The 26,238-nt window shown below is 45.9% G+C and overlaps 1 protein-coding gene across 5 annotated transcripts in view; it reads left to right on the top strand.

Annotated features, from left to right (window-relative positions):
* Positions 1 to 26,238, top strand: part of INVS (inversin) — a 212,542-nt gene that overhangs the window by 90,621 nt on the left and 95,683 nt on the right. For 3 of the 5 annotated variants that reach the window (XM_037893418.2, XM_043540330.1, XM_037893420.2), the window contains 2 exons: positions 9,445 to 9,618; positions 23,513 to 23,680. In XM_037893418.2, coding sequence (XP_037749346.1) covers positions 9,445 to 9,618; positions 23,513 to 23,680 — 342 coding nt within the window. Of the gene's footprint in view, positions 1 to 3,382; positions 3,501 to 9,444; positions 9,619 to 23,512; positions 23,681 to 26,238 lie in introns of those variants that run through there. The other 2 variants (XM_043540329.1, XM_037893419.2) reach the window with 2 other exon arrangements.

Below are 26,238 nucleotides of genomic sequence, written 5' to 3'. Positions count from 1 at the left end.
AATCATGAAATCAAAAATAGTCAACAGATTTCATTTTGGGGCACTTTTTAACATTAAAGTAAAGGAAATGAAGGGCTGTGTTCACAAAATGGCTGAAGGAGTAGGAGATGGTATTTACCTCCCTTATAACTTTTAGCCCAGGGACGGAGGCACTCTCCTGCAATATGGGAGGCTCAAGTTCAAATCTCTTTCACCATATCGGGCAGAGGAGGAAATTGAGCCTCAAATTCAGCCATCCTAAGTGAGCGTCCTAACCAGTGAGTTAAAAGTTGTAAGGGGGTTAGAGGTGACACCACCACCTCCTCCAGCCATTTGGTGAATGGCGCCTGAAAAAAATATTTGGCTGAAAATATCTGGGAAATGTGTCAAATTTGTAGATAGCTTTGGATCTACTGAAACATCATTTTTTGGCTAATAAACTATTTGTCAAAAAATAATAATGCCCAGCTCTAGTTAAAATATCCCTTAGACTGCTCTAACTCTGTGCAAAAGAGCCAGCGCTACACAGGAGCTGAACCAAGATCAAGAGAGTGATAAGGTGAACTTTAAGCCACCTGTGCGCTCACACATTTAACCTGCACACTGTGTGGATCAGCCATATCCCTCGATCCAGACCTGCTAAGACACTTCCATGTTCTCACTACTCAGATAAAATGCCACAGGAGGAGACAAAGGAATAGAGAGATCAAGCGTTTTCCGAGCACTGTTAATATTTCTGTACATGTTAACAGCCTTACTATTGCTCAAGGCCTCATACCTATTGCACTTAGAAGCAGGCCACTGTATTTCCCCTGTTTTGTAAATAAGGTAACTAAGAAGTTGTACAAGGTCATTTGAGGCAGAGTGGGGAATAAGACCCAGGTCTCTAACATGACAGAGCCTACTCTCATCTACTTTGCTACAGTGCCTTTCAGAATAAACATTCAAATGTATGTGCTTGACTATGCTGTCTGTAGGTCAAATGACTAGGAAACACTCTGCTCCCAGAGTCAGGAATTCGTCTTTATCCTCCTTCACCCCAGGTGCGTAGGGTGTCCACTAGTTCCCACCATTTGTTTTGGTTTTGTGCTGAATAGAACCCAGGAATTCTGGTACCTAGCATTCCATTGTCATCTCACAAACAGTTGATATGTGGGGAGGTTTTGAGTTCTCAGTTTTAGTTCCCACATCACAAACACACTAATTGGCAGACTCAGCACAGAGGCCAAGAACTATATGGGGCCACAGAGATTGAACTGGCCCAGTAGTGCCTCAAGGAAGTCCACCTCCAGCCAGGATTTATGGTACATCTACACAGCAGCTGGGAGGTTTGATTCCGAGCTCAGGTACATGTACAAACTCTTCTTGAGCTAATGTCTAAAAATAGCACTGTGGCCATGTGGCTCAGACTAGATGCATGAATACAATCCCACTGATCTCCCTGGGTGCATAGTTAGGTGTCTAGCCCAGGCCATGGTGGCCCTATTTTTAGGTGATAGTTTGAGAAGAAATATCTATCCAATGTGGGAATTACACCTCCCAGCTGCTGTGGAGATGTCCCCTGAGCCATGCTGGCAGAACAGTTTGTGGGGGGCAGCTTGCCTTGCTGCTGCTCTTTAGATAGAGAGGACATCATTTGCTGTAGTTGTGAAGTTAACGTTTTTCACCAGGATTAAATCCACTCATTTTTAATATTGATGTATATGGTATTTGCAATTATATAAATTAGCTTATTAAATAATTTGCACAAAATATCACAAATGAGGCTGCACAAAACATGGCATCTTAGAAAACCTGGCTCATAATTTACAGGTATGTCTTTGAGGCAATGTGATAAAGCAGTATACGGGCAATAGCTGAAAGTGTATAAAAATAAAGTTTCTTATTCTACCTCTGCCCTAGTGGGAGAAAAAGTAACTTTTTAGTAAATATATTCTTTAAGAAACAATCTTGAAAGATTTTTAAAAATGCATGAAATTAGGCGTGCAATATCTGTATTACAGACATGTTTGCCAGGAAACTTGTAGTTTAAGTTAGAGGTAGTTTTCTTCACATAGCTAGTTATGTCGTCTTTTCATCTAATTCCATCTTAATAAAAATATGTTTTTATTTTTAACACTACCTTTTAAGTTTTCATGCAGAGAATAGGATAATGGCTTTTTTCCTATCCTTTTTCAGATTTCAATGTCATCTTCCTGCTACTCTCTAGATTCTTCTTTGTGTTTGTTTATGTGTGTGTATTCAATAATGAGTGTGTATTATTGAAGGTCATAAAAATTGTATAATCAAAAAAATCAGTCTAGTTTTTTCTCCCCGCTTCTTTGAGTTCCCTCTCCGCAATTAAGTTTATGCATAGCTCTGAAGGCAGTGCAAAGGTAAGGGTGGCAATACCCTGATCCCTCTAAAATAACCTTGTGATCCCCCTTTTGGGTCAGGATCCCCAATTTGAGAAACGCTTGTCTCCCCCTGGGAAATATGGGTAGTATAGGGTAAAAGCACACGAAAGACCAGATTTCATGGTCCATGATGTGTTTTTCATGGCCATGAATTTGGTAGGGCCCTAATTATAAACGTAGAATTAACAAGATGCACACTACACATAAGGGTCCGATCCTTTAATGTGCTGTGTGCAGTTCCCGCTCACTTTGTTGGGATGTGACCTTCACAGAATGATCCAGGAGGTGCTCAATACTTCAGTGGCTCAGTTGTGAAACTGAGGCCCATTGGTGGTTCAGTGTTCTGTCACCAATTTTTCTGAGGCCTGACATACTCAGTGTACCCCAACTCACTGTTGTTATAATCTGTATATAAAAGATGTCCTGTGAGGTATCAGTGAAAAACTAATAACTCACTGATCATTAATATTTTTGCGTAGTGTATGTGCGGTTAACCTACAAAGAATTATACAGGTTTCCAGACAAAGGCAATGGACTGACACCGCAAGCCAGGTGTGGCCAAGGACAGCGAGCTATTCATTTGCATCGGAGATTGCAGGAAGATCATTTGGCATTGTAAAAATCACAAGCATGGGAGAAGCCAGCATCCTATCTACAACAGACAGCATGGTGTTTACACAAAGTAAGGAAAGGGAGCTTTATCTAGGGATGCACTTCAGAAAAATACAGTTTAAAGGTTTACTAGACTGTAAAGAGAAGGGGAGAGAACCCCTAAACTATTCTTCACCTGATGAGACAAAGGAAATCAAGTTCTTTGGGCTCTGTGACTAGATCCTGGATAAGGACTAGCCAGACATGCTGGAAGAATGACTGTGGGGTGAAAACATTGAACAAAAGACTGTAGTTTGTTGAGTTGCGTTTTAGTAGCATACTTTCACTTTTCCCTTTTCCATTTTCGTCCTTTTTACGTCTACTTGTATCATTTACTCCTGGGGGGATTCTGCGTGACTGCGCGCCTCCGCCCTCCCCCGCCGATTTCCTGTGTTTCCCTGCAGAAAATGGCTGGGAAGCCACGACCATGGGTGCAGTTTTTTGGAGAGGGGATTGCCCCCACTCCAAACGGAGGTGAGGCATGGGAGGGGGCACACAGGGTTACATGTCACTGTGCCCCCATTCTGCAAGCAAAGAGCTTCCCAGCTGAAGGAGGCTGTCTCCGCTCTGCTGACTCTGTAGCTGAACGCCGCCTCCTGGGTCCTAGTGCCAGTTGTGCTACCTTTCTGTGTGCTGGGAGCCTTCCTGTTTTCTACTCTGTGCAACAGTGACTGCCCGCGGTGGGATTGGGCGGGGGGGAGGGGGGGGGAGAGGCAGTGGGGAAGGAAGAAGGTGAAATAGGGCAGGGAGAGGGGAATGTGGGATGGGGGGGCGGTGGAGAAGAAAAGGGGATAGGGGAATCATGGGTGGGAGGAAGCAGGATCCCAGCATGCAGTGTCCCCTCAGCAGTAGCTGGGGCTCTCCCGTTAAGAAGGTCCTCAAACCATCATCCTGACACGCCCTACGCCCCTCCACCTTGACCCCCCTCATCCCATAGATTTCAGATCAGTTTTCTAATTTATCAAGTTTATTTTCAATTTTAATCCTGTCCTCCAAAGTGAAGGAAATTTAAGGGGCAAGGCTTGATAAGCAGTACTTTTTTCTAGAGGTCTTCAAGCTTTAGGGTGTCAGAGTTCTGGGGGAGGGGGCATGGCTCAAGCAGCTCATGGTCAGATTTCCAGGCTGAGGTCAACACCTGAGGTCAGAACTTGTGTTGGGGTTCCAGAGTAAAGGTCAGAATCCAAGTCAGAGTGAAAGTCAATCTTGGGACATCAGAAGCAGAGTCAGTCATGGCAGCCCACTAAGAATCTGCAGTGTTGCCTTGACACTTCCTGGTGTGCCCTGTGGGCTTATATAGGGTCAAGGGGACAATCAGGATCCTCCTAAGTGGCTGCCAATCAGGTCTCTCATGCAGCACTTACCATAGTGTACATCTGCTGCAGTTTACAGGGAGAAGGGAGCAGACAGGTTACAGCTGCCGCCAAGTGGCCTGGAGGCTCTGCCCACTCAGGTTTGAGTCCTGCCCATATGCGGCCAGTTATATGGGCCCATGGTGCCCTTGCTCCAGCAATATTTAGGAACGTGGGCCCGGCTCCACCAACATGTGGGCTTATATTTTTCAAAGCCGTGCTGTCCATAGGACGGACCGGGGCAACTGCCCCGGGCCCTGTGCTTTGGGGGGCCCCACACTTCAGGGGGATGTGGGGTCCAGGGCTGCTTGGGGGGCTTAGGGGGGGACCTGGCGCTGGCAGCAGTGAGCAATCCGGCCCCAGTCCACCCAGCTCTGCCTCTTCCCGCCCCTGCTCTGCCCCCACCTCGACCCCACTCCACCCCTTCCCCCCAACCCCCACCTCTTCCCACTCCTGCTCTGCCCCTTCCCGCCCCCATTAAACCCCTTCCCTCAAGCCTCCACCCCCATCCCTCCTCTTTCCAGCTTCTTCCCCCTCCCCCGAGCAATGCCGGGAGCCGGCGGGGCAGGCTGGGGCCAGGTTGCTTGCTGCTGCCGGCGCCAGGCCCCCCACTAAGCCCCCCAGGCCACTTTGGACCCTGCGTCCCCCTGAAGCGCGAGGCCCCCTAAAGCACAGGGCTTGGGGCAATTGGCCTGGTCTGTGCTATGGATGGGACAGCTCTGCTTGGACCAGTTCTGGGCACCACCAAAAGTTATACAAACCTAGCACCCATGGTCCTGCCGATCCTCATGTCATACACACAACCTTCTAAGGGCAACCCCCATGTACTGGGCTGGGTTTATCTAGGTAGGCTGCCTGGAAGGCCACTATGAAGTCAAGCATATGGACCTGGGACACCTGTTCCCAGGAGCGCCTCAGGACTGTAATGTTCCCAGTCAACGAGGGAAATCAAATCACATTTGATTTTAGAATTTAAAATTTCATAGACATCATATTGATCGTGACCCTGGACCAGAACTGGACTGGGCAGTGGTTGTTGTCAATGAGCAAAGGAGTTGTCAGTCTGCAGCTTCAGCAGCGATACGTTGAACAACTGGTGTACCCTGATGTATCTGGGCAACTGGAGCTTGACGGTCACTGAGTTGATCACCTGGCTAATCAGATACAGGCTGAACAATTTGTGACGTGGCTGGTCTATATGGTGATGTACTGAAAACCAGACCTTTTGTCCAGCTGCAAATGTTGGACCTTTCTGGTTCTGGTGACCAGCATATTGCTTGTAGTCCTTCTTGTGGTCTCCTGTGGTCTAGCCAGAGTTTCTGCAGATATTAGAGTGCCTAGGGCTCTCATGCATGGCCTCCTGGTGCAAGCACATACTTTGCAAGAATCTACATAGGAGTGCACCATTGCTTGTATCCAGGACTACCAGAAGGAGCAGGCAATTAGGCAAAGGGTCTTGAGGTGGATGAAGTGGCCTGTTATCCGGGTGGCCTGTTATCAGCTGAATCTCAAAACCTCCAGTTGGGGACATCCTGGCAGAATGTATAGGTGACCCTTGATATAGAATAAGCAGATCAGAAACGTGAGATCTTGGGAAGTGGCGGCATTCAGGAAATTGCAGGGCTTAAGGATGCATCGTGCCTCCATGCAGTAGGAGTCTTGACTGGTGAGGGGACTGGCATTGATGGCCTTTTTGGGACTGGGCATTGATGGCTTTGTTCTTGACCCTGGAGTGGTAGGTAATGGTGAAGTTAAAACATGTGACAACAGGGCTCACCAGAACTGTTTTTGGTTTAGCACCTTAGCATTGCGAAGGTATTCTAGTTTTTTAAAATCTGTATACACCTGTATAGGATGCCTGGCCCCTTCCAGGTGCCACTCTTCAAAGCCGAACTTGATCACTAGACTTTTTTTTCTAGTGTTTCATGATATTCTGTTGGAGTACGCATCCGTGAGGAGTTGACACAAGGGAGGAGTGCTGTTAGGAGCCATGTCTTTGGGTGGTATGATCCTGATGGCAGTGTTGGAGGCATCAGTCTCAATGACAGTGGGCCTCACTGGGTTGAGGGGTGTCAAGAATGACACACTGGTGAAAGCCCTCTTGAGCTGGTTAAACACCTGTTGTGCCACCGGGGACCAGATGAAGGTGTTCTTGCGTTGAAGTGCTGTCAACAGGGTTATCCAGCCCAAAAATCCAGGAAAAAAATATCTATAAAAGTTAGTAAACCACAGAAAGTGTTCCAGCTTCTTGATGTTTCAAGGGGCCACCTAGGTCTGAACAGCCTCCACTTTCCTGGGTCCATTTGGAGGCCCTCAGGCAACAAGATGTAGCCCAAGAACTCCATGGAGTGTTGATCAAAGCTGCACTTTTCAAATTTTGCATATAAACTATGTTGGTGGAGCCAATCCAGGACTGATCAGACATGCTAGGTATGTTGTCTTGGATTCTGGAGAAGACAAGTATGTTGTCAAAGTGAACTACGACGTACTGGTCTAGGATGTCATGGACTACACTGTTCACAAAATGCTGAAAAGTGGCAGCAGCATTTGTGAGACTGAATGGCATTAACAAGTATTCATAATGGCCACAGCAGGTTCAAACAGCTGTTTTCTATTTATCCTCTGCTCTGATCTTTGCCAGGTTGTAAACTCACAGGTCGAGCTTAGTGAGTACCTGGGTTGATTGCACGTGGCCCAACAATTCTGGAATGAGAGGGAGGGAGTACCGGTTTCTGACAGTTACTTGATTGAGGGCCCGATAGTCCATGGATAGGCACAGGTTCCCATCTTTCTTTCTGACAAAAAGAAGGGCCTTGGCAGAGGAGGTTGATAGCCCGAGTAACACTTTGGCAAGATTCTCCTGGAGATAGAGCCACAGGGCTGCCAGTTCCAATATTGCATAGATGTGGCTGAAGGGTATCTTGGCCCCAGGTTGTAGCTTAATCGGGCAGTCATAGTCTCAGTATGCTGATAGGACATTCACTTTTTTTTTCTAAAGACATCCAGGTATTTGCGGTACTTAGTGGGAAGAACAGGGGTTGATTCTGGTGGTGGTCTCACCTGACTCATGGCCAGGGTCAGGGGATTTCCAAGTGGTAATCCGGTCTCTGGCTGGGTTCTATCAAATGGTATGTGCAGGCAGATGTGCTGAAAGAGTTCAGAGTGGAAACTGACAAGATGTGCATGTCATGTGTTGCCAACCATGAGATGCCAACGATTATGGGAAAGAGATAGCTCCAAATTTTAGGATTTCTCAGTGATTCTAGATAACAGTTTCCAGAGGCATGGTCTCCTGGGTCACCAGGTCTGAGGACAGGAACTAGCCATCTTATAGGCTCTATGAGGTCAGGACTTACCTTTGGCTGCACTGGCATGGCCAAGGTTTGTGCAGTGTCAGCATCCATGAAGTTGTCTGCTTCCCTGGAGTCCACAAGTGCATACTGTGGGAGAACTCATCAAGGTTCACCTGGGATGTAGAGGAGGACCTGAACTTGGAGGTGTAATGAGAGCTTGCTGTGCCTTGGGCATGCTTTTATAAGGGGATGGATGTCTTGGGACCACAACAGTCAGCTGGCAAGTGCGTGGCTAGGTTCCCCTCAGGAGAAACACAAACTGTGGTGGGAATGGCATTCCTTTTCCTTGGTAGTCACATGGTGGTGGGCTGCACTGAGTTGCATGGCCCTGGGACCAACCACTTTGAAGAGTGGCACCTGGGATGTGGCTGGGATGTGGCACTGACCCATTCCTTTCTCTATGTCACTGGTGTAGTCTGTTATCGATGCATATGGCATGATCAAAAAAGGCATCCAAATGTGTTGGGGTTTTCATGCAAGGTAGTTCATCTTTAATTTCCTCACGCAGTCCCCACTGAAACTGGTGGAGCTGTGCCTCCTCATTCCACTCCGTGTCAGAGACAAGTTGTCTGAAGTGGGTGGTGTAGGAGGCAACCAATTCTTCCCCCACTGTAGTTTTTGCAGGGCTGCCACAGCAAAAAAAGTGCAGTAGGAATCATCCAGAATGATAGAAAACACCTGAAAGAAAGCATCCCAGTTCAGCAGTGTTGGCATTCCTTTTCTAGCCAGAGTCAGGCCCAATCTAATGCCTCTCCCATTAAGAGGCTAATTACAAATCCTGCCTTCGCTAAATCAGTAGATAGGACTGGGGTGGAGCAGGAATTGCACATGGCAATGATTAAGAAACCCTCTAAATTTTTGGCAGTCTCCACTGGGTGTGGGAAGGTTGGCCCCACATCCAAGGACGCAGGTGCAGAACATTTCTAGAGTGCAGTATTCTCACCTTGGAGCCTGCTCCCCAGGAGTCTACTGCACTAGTTGAGTCCGCAGCGCAGCATCTGCATCTACAGGATCTGGTTTTGCAATGAGAGCTGCAACACTTGTGCTTTTGATGTAGGGAGTTCCTCCTGGGGATGGTCAACCCATTCAGACGTTTCTAGTGCCCTTTGAGACATGCCAGGCATGTGATGACCCGCTGCCTCCATGTTCCTATGGGGATGACCTTCAGCATGGGCTGGTCCAGGCAAACTGTCAGGGTCCTGGGACAAGGGTCTGGGCTTAAACAGCTCGAGGTCAGATTTCCAGGCTGAGATCCGTACCAGAGATCATAACTTCTGTTGGGGTTCTGGGTCCCGAGTGATGGTCAGAATCCAAGTCAGAGCCACAGTGGATGCTGGGAGCTCAGCATCAGAGTCAGTTATCGTAGCTCACTGGTAATCTGCATGTTGCCTGGATGCATCCTGGAACACTCTGTGGGCTTATATGGGGTCAGGGGACCAATCGGGAGCCTCCAAGGCAGCTGTCAGTTTGGAGCTTTTGGACAGGACTTCGTATAGTGTACATCTTCTGTGGTTTGTGGATCACAGGGAGTGGCTGGGTTAAGACTGCCACCAAGTGGAGCTTGCCCACCCAGGTTCAAGTCCCTGCCGGTCATTATAGCTGGCTGGTATTGCTTTGTCACCATAATACAACAATGGTGTTTTTAAATATTGTCATCTTTTGGTTTGACTAAGTTGCTAGAACTAGTTTCTTACTGTTATATTTTTCCTTATCCAGGGAAATTATCGCTTCATGAAACTTTTACTTGCTCGCAGAGCAAACTGGATGCAAAAGGATTTAGAAGAAATGACGCCTTTACATTTAACTACCCGCCACAAGAGTCCCAAGTGCTTAGCTTTGTTGCTAAAATACATGGCACCAGGAGAAGTGGATACACAGGACAGAAACAAGGTAAGATACTGCTTTGGTGACAATTCTTGTAGCAGTTTTAATGCAATTCCAATTCATAAAACAGATAAATATGAAAGAAACATGTCTGTTATTTCTGTTACCTTGGCAGATACGTTTTCTGTATCTGAAACCTTTGTTCTTCTTTGTGTGCTTGCTCATATCTATTCCATTCTAGGTGTGCCCACGTGCGTGGTTGTTGGAGATTTTTGTCTTTGCTGTATCCATAGGGTGCCACGCTCACGCACTGGTATATCAGGCATTGCCAGCCCTACACCCTCTCAGTTCTTTCTTACTGCCCGTGGTGGTTAGTCAGAACGCCTTTCCTTGCATAATAAGGGCTTTTGTCTCTTCTGACTTGGAGCCTTAAGGCCTTGTAAATAGTTGTTTATAATAATTAGTATTAAGTAGTTGTTAAGTGTAGTTAAGAGTTAGAAGTTAGAGTCCCAGCGGGAACTTTGCCCCAGGTGGGGCATGCCCAGTCTCCGGGGTTTAAGCCCCGCGCGGACTGTAACAGGCCTATGCCTGTAAATGACTCCTACAGCAGCTGCCTCAAGTACTTGGGGGAATCGCATGTGAAGGACAAGTGTTGTATTTGTAAAACTTTTCAGCCCAGGACTCAGAAAGAGCAGGCTCACGTTTGCGGGCTCTCCTCATGGAGGCTGCTCTTCGTCCAGCTTCTGAGCCATCCCACCAAGTCTCGCCTAGTACCTCAGCCTTGGTGCGCAGCGCACCCCCGGCATAGGGCTCCGCCCGGCACTGCTCCCTGTTGCTGGTGCCCAGAAAGAAAACGAAGAAGCATGGCTCCCCAGCACCAGGCAAGAAAGGCCATGGGGCATCAGGCAAAGGACCCAGTTCGGGCTGCCCTGCCACGCCAGAGCCATGTGGATGTGCCTCCCTGGTCCGAGCCCTGAGCCTTTAAAGGATTCATCACCAACTCCCGGGAGCGGTAGGGGACCCAAACTTCTGACGGCATCGATGCCTTCCCAAGGTCCCCCAGCGCTGAGAGAGCAGAGTCCTCCGCTTGCACCGCGCGTGCCACAGGAAGCAGCAAAGGCTTCCGACAAGGACAAGCCAGCCGCTAAGACCCCTCAGGGGGCAGTGGAGCGCCACTGATCCCCTGAGACATGGCGGTGCTCTCCGCCTCCACACCGCAGATCTCCAGCATCGCAGCCTGTTAGGATATAGATATTCAGGCCTGTCTGTAAAGGCCTGTACTTTAAGAATTTAGGGGTATTCTTATCACTTGGCTAGTTCTAGAGGTATAAAAGAAAGAATCAAAATCACTGTCTGCTGGTGTAAGGGCCTTTTCTTACTGTGACAGTTTGAGGCCCTGTGCTTAGGCTAAGGCCTTTGGCTAAGCAGCAGAGGCAGCCATAAGCCAGGAAGCGAACAGTCACATCCTCACATTCCAAACTAGTCACATTGAAAGAAGGTGCTATTGGGCTGTTAGGAATACAATCCTGTCCTGAATACAATCCTGTCCTGATAATTCCTATCACCTCCAGAGAAAGGGAAGTGCCTAGAAAATGTAAAAGGAAACTTAGTTTGATAGCATCCTGTCTGGCAAGAACTCACTTATCAATAGCTGGGATGTGAAATCCTCACTTCTGTATTGTTTTGTCATTATAGTTCCCACTTTGCTATTGTTTGTCTGTATAATCTCTGTCTGGTTCTGTGATTGCTTCTGTCTGCTGTATAATTAATTTTGCTGGGTGTAATCTAATTAAGGTGGTGGGATATAATTGGTTAGCTAATCATGTTACAATATGTTAGGATTGGTTAGTTAAATTTCAGTAGAATGATTGGTTAAGGTATAGCTAAGAATATTACTATATAAATTAGGGGCAAACAGGAAGTAAGTTGGGATTCGAAAATAAGGAAAAAGGAACTTGTATTTAAGCTTGCTGGAAGTTCACCCCAATAAACATCGAATTGTTTGCACCTTCGGACTTCGGGTATTGTTGCTCTCTGTTCATGCGAGAAGGATTAGGGAAGTGGGAGAGTGAAGGAATAAGCTCTCTAACACAGCCCACGTCCTCTGGGGCTCGCCCTCGGTCACTGGCACCGCGATAGCCTTGGGGGAGGCACCTGATCGACCTAGATCGCCTTGGGGGAGGCACCGGTCTTTGTTCCACCTGTACCATTCGCCCTCTCAGCAATTGCCTTCTCAGTGCAGATCTTGGTTACCTGCCCCTGGGAGCACTCCCCGTCGTGATTCTGGTCCCCCCAGCACCGGTCCCCTGGATACTAGCACCGATCCTCCCACTCCAAACACCAGTCTCCGGCGACGACTGTCTGCAGGCAGATACAGGCGTCGACAGCCCTGCCATGGTCACCGGAAGGGGATTCCTCCAGCACAGAAGGGCAGTTCAGCCCCTCACCAAGACCGCACTGGCACAAATGGGCACCTGAGCCTGCGTCGATGTCTACGGTGCCGCCTTGGCAGCACGTTCAGTGGCATTATTGGAGCACCTGGGGCATGCCGGTGATGATGATGCCCTCTTTGCACCACTCACCTGCTGCTGCCTCGGAGCAACAGCTGGCGGCACCGGGCTTGGTGCATCAGACCCTCTCAGAGGTCAGGGTAGAGGAGACAGCGCCTACCCCCAAACCCCTCTTCCCCATGGGGGATGAAGCCCCGGAGCCTCCCCCGGCGGGACAGTCATCTTTCTCATCCCCGGACAGTGTGGACACGCGACCATTGAGGGCCAGGCCACCGGATGATTTTAAGGAACATCAAGCCCTGTTTCGACAAGCGGCCGAGAACTTGCGCCTAGAGGTGGAGGAGATGGCCAAGCAAGTGGACACTTTGTTCAATGTCCTCTCAGCCTCTACCCTGGCACGTGTTGCACTACCAGTGCATGACGGAGTCCTGAAAATTACCAAGGCCTCTAGCAAACCTCGTCGTCCATCCCTCGCACCTCCAAAAGGGCTGAAAAAAAGTACTTCATCCCAGCCAAAAGGTTCGAGTACCTTTATACCCACCCACCTTTGGGCTCGCTGGTTGTCTCTGCAATCAATGAAAGGGACAAATAGGGGCACACAAGTTCAACTCCCAAAAATAAAGAGGCCAAAAGATTGGACCTTTTTGGGAGAAAAGTTTATTCAACAGCCAGCCTGCAGGTCCAACCATCAGGCTCTCTTGGGCAGATACAATTTTAATGTCTGGGACTCCCTTCCTAACTTCAAGGAGTTCCTTGCTCAGGGTCTGGCCCAGGAATTCAGCACCCTGGTGGAGGAGGGCACCATAGTGGCAATGTGCTCTCTCCAGATGGCATGGGATGCGGGCAGACTCGGTGGCTAGGGTCAAGTCGGTGGTGGTCATGAGGCGCAGCTCCTGGCTTCAGACTGCCAGCCTGTCCCAAGAGATGCAGACCTCTATCCAGGACCTCCCATTCACTGGGAACGGTCTCTTTGGAACAGACTGATGCGAGGCTGCATGGATTAAAGGAGACTTGGGTCACCCTTTGCTCGCTGGGTACGCATACGCTGCAGTCTGCCGAGAAACAGTTCCGGCTGTCCCCGCCACCAAGGCCTTGGCAGCCTCATCAAGGGCCTGCAAGGAGAAGTGATGGAGACATGAGCTTTAGTTGTCGCTGCCCTTCCTCCTCCCACTCACCCGCGCAGCCTGGCCCAGTGAAACATCCCGGGGGCCAGAAGCGCTCATTTTGAAGATGTGCTTAAGAGTGACGCCCCAATCAATTCCCCAGATCCACCTTGTTCTTTCCTTAACCGTCTTCATTCCTACCCTTCGGCCTCGTTACGGGTCTCCACAGACCACTGGGTGCTGGACATAGTATCTTGGGGCTATAACCTGCAATTTTCAGACGCCCCTCCCTCCCACCTCCCTCTTCGAGCAACTCCTCGTCCAAGAGGTCGAGAACCTCCTGCTCCTGGAGGCGATGGAGGAGGTCCCTCGGGGCATGAAAGGAATTCCCGCTACTTCCTAATCCCAAAAGCAAAAGTGGGCCTCAGACCATTCTTGACCTGCGTCGCTTCAACAAGTCTCTCAGAAAGTTGAAGTTTCGCATGGTCTCCCTGGCCTCCATCATCCCCTCCCTGGATCCAGGAGACTGGTATACCGCCTTCGACTTAAAGGATGCTTATTTCCATATTCTAAGGTCACAGAGTTTTCCTCCATTTCACAGTGGGTGGACGCCATTTTCGATTCACAGCGCTGCCCTTTGGCCTCTCATTGGCCCTGAGGGTGTTCACAAAATTTATGGCACCAGTGGTTGCTTACCTGAGACGTCGAGGGGTCCGGGTCTTCCCGTATCTCGAAACTGGCTCATCAAGGGCCGGTCTTGGGAGCAAGTGCAAAGGACCCTCAATCTGGTGCGTTCCACCTGTCGTAACCTGGGCCTGTTAATAAACGAGAAAAAACAACACTTTAACTCTTGTGCAGTGAATAGAGTTCATTGGAATGGTTCTGGACTCCAAGCAAGGCAAAGTCTTCCTTCCAGAAGTGCATTTTCAGGCTATGTCAGACCTGATCTCCCATGTAAAGAACCACCCGCTAACCATGGCTCACACCTGCCTGTGGCTGTTGGCCACATAGCCACATGTACGTACATGGTCAGCCATGCTTGGCTCCAACTCCGGCCTCTGCAAGCGTGGCTGGCGTTGGTCTACGTCCCCGGCAGGCATGACCTACACGGGGTAGTTAGGTGCCGGATCACATCAGGTCATCCCTAGATTGGTGGTTGGAGCCCGGATCAGTGTTGGAGGGAGTACCCTTTGAGACTCCGTCCCCGTTGCTGACCCTGGTCTCCGATGCTTTGGACCTGGGCTGGGGAGCCCACCTGGGCGACTTGAGCACTCAGGGCCTCTGGTTACTGGACGATCTGGCTCTCCACATCAACATCAGGGAGCTCAGTGCGGTTCGCTTGGCCTCCCAGGCTTTCTTGCCCCACCTGACGGGCAAGGTGGTACAGGTCCTGATGGACAATACCCGTTTGGTGTATTACATCAACAAGCATGATGTTGCCTTTGGCCCTATGTGAAGAAGCTCCCCGCCTTTGGGATTTTTGTGAGTGGGATGTGTCATAAATATAAAGAGAAGGGTAACCACTTTTCTGTATACAGTGCTATAAAATCCCTCCTGGCCAGAGGCAACATCCTGTTACCTGTAAAGGGTTAAGAAGCTCAGCTAACCTGGCTGGCACCTGACCCAAAGGACCAATAAGGGGACAAGATACTTTCAAATCTTGGCAGGGGGGAGGCTTTTGTTTGTGCTCTTTGTTTACGTGGTTGTTCTCTCTTGGGACTGAGAGAGGCCAGACAGAAATCCATCTTCTCCAACCCATCCAAGTCTCCAATATTGCAACCAGGATAGGTAAGCCAGGATTAGTAAAGCGGATTAGTTTATCTTTTGTTTTATGTGAATTTTCCCTGTGCTAAGAGGGAGGTTTATTCCTGTTTTCTGTAACTTTAAGGTTTTGCCCAGAGGGGGATCCTCTGTGTTTTGAATCTGAATACCCTGTAAAGTATTTTCCATCCTGATTTTACAGAGATGATTTTTACCTTTCTTTTTTTTTTAAATATAATCCTTCTTTTAAGAACCTGACTGATTTTTCCATTGTTTCAAGATCCAGGGGTTTGGGTCTTTGATGATTTTGTAACAAATCCGTTAGGGTATTATTCTCAAGCCTTCCCAAGAAAGGGGGTGTGTAGGGCTTGGGGGGATATTTTAGGGGAAGACGTCTCCAAGTGGGCTCTTTCCCTGTTCTTTGTTTAAAACGCTTGGTGGTGGCAGCATACTGTTCAAGGACAAGGCAAAGTTTGTACCTTGGGGAAGTTTTTAACCTAAGCTGGTAAGAATAAGCTTAGGGGGGCCTTTCATGCAGGTCCCCACATCTGTACCCTAGAGTTCAGAGTGGGGAAGGAACCCTGACAGGATGTCATTCATCTGATAGCCTGCCTGGAGCCAGAAATGTTCCGAATCACTTTGGCAGATCACCTCAGGAGGACTTTCTCATTTCACCATGAGTGATCGCTCCATCTGGAGGTGGTCAGCATAATCTTCCAGAGATGGGGGACTCCCTAGGTGGACCTGTTCATGTCTAGGCAGAACAGAAAATGCCACATGTTCCATTCAATCCGTGGGATGGACAGGGGCTCCCTGTCAGATGCCTTTCTCATTCCTCAGTTAGGGGCACCAATGTATGCCTTCCTGCCAGTGCCATTGATTTACAGGGTCCTTGTGAAGATCAAGCAGGACAGGGCGAGAATTATCCTAATAGTCTTCACATGGCCTCACCAGCACTGGTTCGGCACATTGCTGAACCTTTCGGTAGGCACCCTGCTGCAGTTGCCCCTATGGTCAGATCTGCTGTCCAAGAACCACTGCAGCCTTTTGCACCCAACCCTGGCGGTGCTGCACTTGGTGCTTGGCTACTGCATGACTAAGCGTGGACAGTCATGCTCAGCCCGTGTTCAGCAGGTCTTCCTGGGTATCAGGAAACACTCCACCAGAGCGACTTAGCTGGCCAAATGGAAAAGGTTCATGTGCTGGGCCTTGGAACAACATATTCGGGCCAAGCAGGCCCGGTTGCATGAGATCCTGGATTATCTGCTGCACCTCAAACTCCAAGGTTTGTCCCTGTCATCGATCAAGGTTTACCTGGCCACTATCTCTACTTTCCATCCCCCGTTCCAAGGCAGATTGATCTTTGCTCATGACATGACGGCATGGTTTTTGAAAGGTCCGGAGCATCTCTACCCGGACGTCCGAGATCCCATCCGTCCAGGATCTGAGTCTCATGCTGTCGAGGCTCATGGGGGCTCCCTTCGAGGCTCTGGCTTCCTGCCATCTCCTGCTTCTCTTCTGGAAGGTTTCATTCCTGGCTGTGATAACATCGGCTTGCAGGGTGTCTGAGAGCAGGGCACTTACTTCGGAACCACCCTATATGGTCTTCTACAAGGATAAGGTCCAGCTTCGCCCGCCCCCAACGTTTCTGACCAAGGTAATTTCCTAGTTTTACGCTGGCCAGGACACATACTTACCCGTCTTCTTTCCAAAGCCTCATCATCATCTGAGGAGTGCAGGCTACACTGGACATCAGGAGAGCGCTGTCCTTCTACGTAGATAGTACAATGCCGTTCCATGAGTCAACGCAAGTGTTTGTTGCGGTGGCAGACAGAATGAAAGGTTGCCCAGTGTCTGCTCAGAGAATTTCATCCTGGATCACAGCCTGCATCCGATACTGCTACGAGCTGGTGAAGGTGTCTCCACCAACGATCGTGACGACACACTCGACTAGGGCACAAGCGTCATCAGCGGTCTTCCTGGCACAGGTATCAATCCAAGAGATCTGGTGGGCCGCTACCTGGTTGCCTGTCCACACGTTCATGTCTCATTATGCGCTTACCCACCAAGCTCGAGACAACACTGACTTAGGCAGAGAAGTTCTGCAAGCTGCAAGACAGTGAACTCCGAGCCCACCTCCATTGATACTGCTTGTGAATCACCTAGAATGGAATCAACATGAGCAAGCACTTGAAGAAGAATAACCAGTCACCTACCTTTCGTAACTGTTTTTCTTCGAGACATGTTGCTCATGTCCATTCCATTACCCTCCCTCCTACCCCTCTGTCGTAGTTGCCAGCAAGAAGGAACTGAGAGGGCATAGGGTTGGTGGCACCTGATATACCGACGCATGAGTATGACACTCAGGGGGGCGCCACAGCTGACCCTACAGATACCGCTAAGGCAAAAATCTCCAACGACCACATGCGTGGGCACAAGCACACCTAGAATGGAATGGACATGGGCAGCACATCTCAAAGAACAACAGTTTTGAAAGGTAGGTAACTGGGTTTTTTGCTTTCACAAAATAAGCTTGGTACAGTATGTGACAAATTTGCTCCTTTGCTTTGGTGAGTCCTGCGCTTATTGGCAGATTTGCTCACCTCAGAGATTCACGGCAGCCCTCAGTTTGGTCACTTTTGCTTGTGGCTCAAACCTGCCGTTCACTCAGCTAACCTCATCACTGGCCAGCATGGGAAAAAGGAAGGAGAACAATCCCCGCAGTCTCTGGTGATCCACCTCCTGGGTCGGGGGGATAGGCCAGAGACCTTCCCCGCAGGTGGGACCCACAGTCCAGGTCAACTCCTCTTTTACCAACTCGGGGGAAGAGGTGGGGGGAACCCGGGTCCGCCCTCTACTCCAGGTCCCAGCCCAGGGCACTGTGGAACACAGCTGTCTATAGTGTTTCATGTAACACCTGTGCGACAGCTACAACTCCCTGGGCTACTTCCCCATGGCCTCCTCCCAACACCTTCTTTATCCTCACCACAGGACCTTCCTCCTGATGCCAGATAGCGTTTGTACTCCTCAGTCCTCCAGCAGCACGCCCTCCCACTCTCAGCTCCTTGCACACCTCCCACTGACTGAAGTGAGGTCCTTTTTAAACCAGGTGCCTGATTAGCCTGCATGTCTTAATTGATTCTAGCAGCTTCTTAATTGGCTCCAGGTGCCCTAATTAGCCTGCTTGCCTTAATTTGTTCCAGCAAGTTCCTGATTGTTCCGGAACTGCCCCTGTTACCTTACCCAAGGAAAAGGGACCTGCTTGAATCTGGGGCTAATATATCTCCGTTCGATCACTCTCCTGTAGCCATCTGGCCCGACCCTGTCACAAGTAATGATCTGTAACAATGGTACAATAATGATATGTAACAATATATTTGTTATTTCCAGACAGGATTTATGTGAAATGGATTTAAGGTTGAGGATACGTATCAGTTATTTGGAATAAGCTACATTACTGAGATATTGAAATTATCGCCAAACCAAGCATTATAAACCCAGGAAACTATCAGTTCAGGTTCAATTTAAAAGAAATCCAAACATGTTAAGGTATGGAACTGCACAGTTAAGGCACCCAGACAACCTTAACTGTAAGAAGCTCTTCAAACTTTCCACATAGTTAAAACTCACTGAAATCTTGTGCAAAACCTACCTTTGAATATTTGGGGGAGTTAATGGTCATTTCCCCCCCACTCCCATTATTCTTCAAAACTGAATGTTACTCCATTAGCAGAAACCGTAACTCTGCCCTGTAGTGACACCATGAAGGGGAAAAAAAGAGAAAAACATTTATCTTTAACAATCAATGTACATTAATCAGGGTCCACAAACATCAAAACAGTTACATTGTTTGGGTAGTTTTAATCCTAGTAAAACCCCTGAATAAGCATTTTTCATTTATGCAGTTGGCAAAGCTGAGAGCTGATGATGTGATAATTGAGGCTACAAATGTACCTTAATTGTGAGCTCAACTGTAAAAAGTACATGAAATTTCATCAGATGTCACAATAATCTGTAATAACAAATGTTGATAGGAAAAAGTGTGAAAGGAAGAGAGAGACTTAATTAGTCCAAAGTAAAAGGTCTACTGATATGACTCAAGGGCTGTTTTAAGATCATACTTGGTAAACAAGAGACGTATGGAACAGAAATCAAAATTGATGTGTTGGAAACTAGCCCTAATTGGTGGACAAAATAATGAGGGGATGAGTTATTCCACCCCCCATTCCGTTTGTGGGTTCTTAAAGAAAGAGACTTTAAGGAGAAAAATTGGCTAGTGGATCAGGCTTCACCATCATAGCTGCCACCTCCTCCATGTCCTGGGACCTAAGACTTTCTTCATCCTGATTCTGAGCGTTGTCCTGACTAGGCTGGGCTATAGAGAGATACTCAGATGACATTGCCACCTCTACCAGCTCAAGCTGAATCCCAAACACCACCTGGGATGAAATGAGATTGGAATTTAACAACAGCTCCAGCTCATCTCAACTAACTTCTCTTTTCCCCAAAAACACAGTTGTTACCATCTTTTGTACCATCTAAGGGACTGTCAAACGAAAGGTTTTTTCCTTGTAAAAACTCTTCAGCTAAAGGGAACACAGGATGTTGTTAAAATGAAAGCCTTCTGTAATACTTTATATTTCAAATGCTCTAACTGTTTTTCCTTCCTTTCTTTATGTTTAATAAAAGGTTAAAAGGGTTTTTAGTGATGTATTTGCCATGGTACAAAGCAGGCTGAGGTCTCTGTATTTCAAACCCCAGACCTTGTTTAACACTGTTTGATATTGGACAGTGACTGGGGTATGATAACACCTTTGGCCCATTTAGTCCATCTAAATTAATACAGTTGTGGATTGATTTGCTCAAGGTCACACAGCAAGTCAAATGGCAGAGCTCTGTTTACTTGGGCTATTGTCTTAGTATGGATTTATATATAAGGATGTTATGGGGCTGCTATAGACTGCAGTAATCTATCTTAAATTGTAAATTTTAAGAGTGTTTGTGGGTAGAGCATTGCATCCGCACTTCCTAAACACAGAACCTGCATGTAGTGGGGAGTAAAGACCTGTGTTCGGAGGGCATCAATAAAGACAATTCCTGGGTAGGATCAAGAGGAGTAAAAATATATCCTCTATGTTTGTCAGGAGGGAATAAACAAAACTCATCTGCATGAGGGGAAGTGAACAAAACCCGGTACCTGTTTCTGAGTCATTGACAACTTGAAAGCAAATGATCTTGAATGCTCATGGATCAGTGCTCTAACAGATAAAGCACAAATAGGGTACTAAGACCACCATTTACAGACCGCCAAATCACATTGGATAATAGGATTATCAGCTCCTTAAGCAACTATCTATAATTTGCAGGGTAAAAGGTTGTGTTATCATGCAGGACTTTAATCTGCATGATTTGCCGAATGTCTCATGCTGCCAGTATTAAAACATGGTTGGAATTTCTAAAAATTATAGATGACTGTTTCCTAACCCAAAAAGTGTTGCATCTGTCACAGGAGAATTCTATATAAAACCTCCTCTTGACAGATTAAGAGAAATTGATCACAGAACTAAAAATTAGTGATAGCTTAGTACAGGTGATCCTGAGTTGATTACATTTATTGTGTGGTTTCAGAGTAGCAGCCGTGTTAGTCTGTATTCGCAAAAAGAAAAGGAGTACTAGTGGCACCTTAGAGACTAGCCAATTTATTTGAGCATAAGCTTTCGTGAGCTACAGCTCACTTCATCGGATGCATTCAGTGGAAAATACAGTGAGGAGATGAAAAAATGGGTGTTATCATACACACTGTAAGGAGAGTGGTCACTTACAGTGTGTGTGATAACACCCATTTTTTCATGTTCTATGTGTATATAAATCTCCTCACTGTATTTTCCACTGAATGCATCCGATGAAGTGAGTTGTAGCTCACGAAAGCTTATGCTCAGATAAATTGGTTAGTCTCTAAGGTGCCACTAGTACTCCTTTTCTATTTATTGTGTGCAAACAGATAAAAGTCCAAACCAATAATATATGTACTTGATGCTTTTAAAGGGCCAGTTTCACAAAGCTGAATGGGAACACTGAATAGGAATAGGAAAGTTATATTACCTCTATTTGGCATTGGTGCAATTAATATCAGAATACTGTGATCATTTCTGCCTTGCATGGTGTCAAGTATCGGGGGGTACCCATGTTAGTCTGTATCTACAAAAACAACAAGGAGTCTCATGGCACCTTAAAGACTAACAGATTTATTTGGGCATAAGCTTTCATGGGTAAAAAACCACTTCTTCAGATGCATGGAGTGAAAATTACCACTTATTTGGTAATTTTCACTCCATGCATCTGAAGAAGTGGTTTTTTACCCATGAAAGCTTATGCCCAAATAAATCTGTTAGTCTTTAAGGTGTCAACGAACTCCTTGTTGTTTTTGTGATCATTTCTGGTGTCAATAATTGAAGAAGGATGTTGATAAATTGGTGTGTGTTCAGAGAAGAGCCATGAAAATGATTAAAGGATGGAAAACATATGTTATATTGAAAGACTCAAGGAGCTCAATCTGTTTAGTATAAGAAAGAGAAGATTAAGACCGACTTGACAGTCTGTAAGTACCTTAGGAAACAGAAATTTGATAATACAGGGCTCTTCAATCTAGCAGAAAAAGTTACAACAAGATCCATTGGCTTGAAGTTGAAACTAGACAAATTGAGACTAGAAATGAGGTCCAAATTTTTATTGGTGTGGGTAGTTAACCATTGGAACAATTTACCAAGGTTTATGGTGGATTCTCCATCATTGGAAATGTTTAAATCAAGATTGGATGTTTTTCTAAAAGATGTGCTGGAATTAATTCAATAAACAGGAATTAATTCAAATAAGTGTTATGCTGGAAGTCAGATTAAATGATCACAGTGGTCCCCTCTGACTTTATAATCTATGTCTATGGGCTTGTTTTCACTATTGGGGTAAGTCAACCTAAGTTACGCTACTCCAGCTACGTGAATAGTGTAGCTGAAGTTGACGTAGCTTAGGTTGACTTACCCCGGTATCTTCAATGTGCTGCGTCAACAGGAGACGCTCTCCGGTCAACTTACTTTACTCTTCTCAGGGAGGTGGAATACCGGGGTCAACCAGACAGCGCTCTGCCATCGATTTAGCAGGTCTTCAGTAGACCCACTAAATCAACCCCTGCTGCATCGATTGCAGCAGCATTGATCTCCCCATAGTTAAGACCAGCCCTATGAAAACCCTTTTGTATGTGTGTTGGTATAGGAAGTAAACACAGTCCCTGTGTATGGAAAGAGGGAGGGAACAAAATCCTTATGTGTGTGGGAGAAAGGAGAAAAAACAGTCCTATGATGAGGGAGAGGGATTTTGGGATTGTCTCAGGCCCAGCAAAGAAAAACACACTACACAATAAACCTGTGCACATAAGTTAATGCTGAATATTTACTAACATTTCTGGTGTCGCAATTAAGTTTGTTACACTGCTGTGGAGAGTAAACAAGTTGTGTGTAGCATGTTTCCTTGTTTGTTGTGGGGAGAAGGAAGCTCCTAGTGAAGTGAAATCTGTCTGTCTCAGTGGAAATGTGCTATGTGGACATTATGCATAATTAAGAGGTGTTCTATATCTTTGAATGTCCTTGTTTTTTAATGGTTTGTGAGTTTTTGAAGTCAAATAGATGAAATCACGTCATATGAAAACTCTTGTCCAATGTCCAGAACTTCATACTGAAACTAAGGGCCTGCCTACACAGCAACTAGACACCCTCTGCTGGCCCGTGCCAACTAACTTGGGCTTGCAGGGCTAAGGCTGCAGGGTTGTTTCATTGCTGTGTAAAATTCTGGGCTCAGGCTGGAGACTGAGCTCTGGGACCCTCCCACCTTGCAGGGCCCTACACCCTGGGATCCAGCCCAAGCCCCGAGTTCTACACAGCAATGAATCCATGACTTCCAGAGACCTCCATGACTTCAGCCTGTGGCAGCTAGGAGCTGCAGGATCCCCCCACTGCCTGTGGTGGCTCAGAGTGGTGGGAGTTACTCTGCAGCTCCCACCCGCTACAGGCGGTGGGGGGACTCCACAGCTCCAAACCTCCACAGGTAGGGGGGGACCCCGGACTTCCAAGCTGGGGCCCCTGCAGCTGCTGAGCTGCTGCGGGCAGTGTGGGGACTCCTCAGCTCCCCATTTTGTCATGGATGTTTTTAGTAAAAGTCACGGACAGGTCATGGGCTTCTGTGAGTTTTTCTTTATTGCCTGTGATCTGTCTGTGACTTTTACTAAAAATATCTGTGACAAAATCTTAGCCTTAATTATAGGTCTAAGATACATTAATGTTCATGTTGCAACAGCAGTGTAAATAGTGTAAATCTCTACACTCTAAAAAATATAACCTGATTAGAGATCGTTAAGAAAGGTTACTTGGAATTTATAAAAAGATATCTTTATAGATTCTTGGATCTTCCAAGAATCTATGAAGATTTTTTTTTAATACGTTCCAAGTATTTTTTCACAAAACTAATTATGAAACTGTATCCATTTAATTTCATTTTTAAAGTTTATGTGTTTGTAAAATTTATGATGTTGTGTTCTAGCAAACTGCTCTGCACTGGAGTGCCTACTACAATAACCCAGAGCATGTGAAACTTCTTATAAAACACGATTCTAATATTGGAATACCTGATATTGAAGGCAAAATCCCACTTCATTGGGCAGCTAACCACAAGGATCCCGGTGCAATTCTAACAGTCAAATGTATTCTGGTAAGAGAGTTTATTATAATAATTCCTTTTTGTCTGTGGTCCTGTACTCTATATATATATTTTCAGTTTCATGGAAGTATAAAAACTGATGGATCACTCCACTGGTCCTTGTAATGCTAAACCGTTTCGTGTCCAATAACTATTTCATAAGAAATAGAAGATACCTCACAGTGCACCTAGGCAGCTGTGTTTTGCTGAAGACTGAAAGGAATTCCTTCTGAACTGCAAAGGACAGTAAATTTATGGCCCAAAGCATGATATGATTATTTACATAGCTGTAAATGTTTTGGGGGCTGTAAAATCTACCCTTTTAAATAGGCATATTATTTGTCTTAATGATTTGAGCAGTGAATTTCATTAGGAGACTACCTAATACGTTGTACATGTTTCTTTTAGTTGATTCTAGATTGACTGCCACTTAATTTCATTATGTGAATCCAGCTTCTTACGTTATGGGTCAGAGTACAAGGATATGCTAATCAATTTTCAGCATGCCTGGATCAGTTTATTCAGAATTATATAGTCCCCTCTAGAAATCTTCCTTTGTAGATTAAATAATCCTTTGCTGACATGTATGTTTTCCTTCTCTCTCTCTCTTGTTAGAAACTATAATGACTGCACAGAGTCATACAAAATTGTTAGGGCCTAATTCTATCCTGACTTTCACTCCATGGAACCCCAGTAACTTCAGTGACATGAAACAAGGGTATGAAATGCAGAATTGCATTTTCCCTTTAATATCACAGCAGTCTCTGTTATTTTCTACCTCTTTAAGGTGTTTTTTCACGAGGCAGACATCCATTGAGCTATCTATAATGGCTGTTTATACTTAGAAGATCTTGCAAGTTGAGAACTCTTCTGCACATATGGAAATTTAGCCCAATTTGCTAAAGCACATTCATAACCTTACATTTAGCCATTTTAAATTGTAGACTATTAAAATAGTAATTTTCTGACATATATAATAAATAGTAATAATAATAATGTTTACAAAATTGTATTGGGCATCTTTTATTCCAAATATGGCATTTGGATTTTGAAGATATTTGTAATATATTCAGTACTTTGGGGTTTATTTACAGTACAAGATAACTTTAAAATAGTCCTTTTATAAACATCCCAATTCCAGTGCTGTAGACAGATATTTGTTGAACAATGGGCAGTGGTTAAAATAATCAGATTTAGAGTTTTATGTTTTCAAATGTTGGAGTTGTTTAAAACAGAGATTATCAATCTTTTTCATAGTGTGGACCATCTCATAAAGAGCCTGATCCTGCACCCACTGAAGTTAGTGGCAAAGATTCCATTGCCTTCACTGGTACAAGATCAACATCACGGTCGGGTGTTATTGTGAAAAGTAACTGTACATAGGTGGCCCTTTCTTACTCAACGGATGTGTTCCTTGCTTGCATTCAGAGCTAGGTTTTACAAGTTTAAAAATATTAAAAGTAAGTTTTTACTATTGTTTACTCTTTCTGGAGCCAACACATCTGAGTGCATGAGTGGAAGGATTCTGTACTTCCTTGTGCATCATCAACCAACTGCTTATTAACTTCCAGCTGATTACCCCTGGATAAGCCACCAAAAGGGAAAGAGGTAGCACTGGTTTAAATGAGGAGATATTTTGACCTACAAAACCTTTATAACAGATGATGATGTATGAAAAGGAAAGAGCTCAACTTGACTCTCAGAGTAGGTTAAATTTTCAGGGCTAGCAGTTAGGAACAACTGATCATATTTGATACAGAAATTATTTTATGGAACCCTACAATGCCATTTTCATAAACTTTCAGAGTAGAGCCAGAGTTTAAGCTGGAGTTCATCTCCTGAACAACTTCCCTTCTCACCTTTCTAAACCCCACAGTACTTTGTTACATGAAAAAAAATTGGGACAGAATTAAGGGTAAAAGAACAAAGTAAAGTTGCACCATCTGATGGGTGCAGCTGCTGAGTTCCATATCCCTATTTCTTATCTTTTATTGTTTATTTTTTTTTACAAGTATAAGACATGATATTTATTAGTTCAAAAAGCTTCCATGGTTTCCTGCCATCTCCATTACTCTAATCACTGCTGATCACTTTGCAATTTACTTCTGCACTTTCAATTTTAACATAGTGTGAAAATCTAATCACAGCTAACCTTTACACCAGAAAAAAACACCTAGGAAAGAAAGAAGCAGCAGTATAGGAGGTGATAGGTGCTTAGTTACTTTTATATTAATTTGTCAAAAAAATCTGGAAGCACTTGTTTCCTGGACTAGGTACAACTAGTAACAAGAGTTGTTGCATGAAGCTTAAAAGATACTTCACTATTGTGGCAAAAGCAGCTCTGCAGACTATGTGGAAGTGCTCTGTGGACCATCAGTGCTCCCCATACTGCAGTTTGAAAACCACTAATTTAAAACTTCCTCATTAAGCACTTGGCTTCCCAAAACGCAGGAATAAATCAGAGATGAGGGAATGATGATCTTCTGGTTCCCAATAATAATATCATCAATTTGTGCACACATTTCTTCTCTAATAAACTTTGGAGTGTTCATTGAAAAAGTCATTCATTG

Source organism: Chelonia mydas, chromosome 2 (genome assembly GCF_015237465.2).
Source record: "Chelonia mydas isolate rCheMyd1 chromosome 2, rCheMyd1.pri.v2, whole genome shotgun sequence".
NCBI lineage: Eukaryota > Metazoa > Chordata > Testudines > Cheloniidae > Chelonia > Chelonia mydas.
The sequence above is the reverse complement of the archived record's forward strand: the minus strand, read 5'-3'. Positions and strand labels throughout refer to the sequence as shown.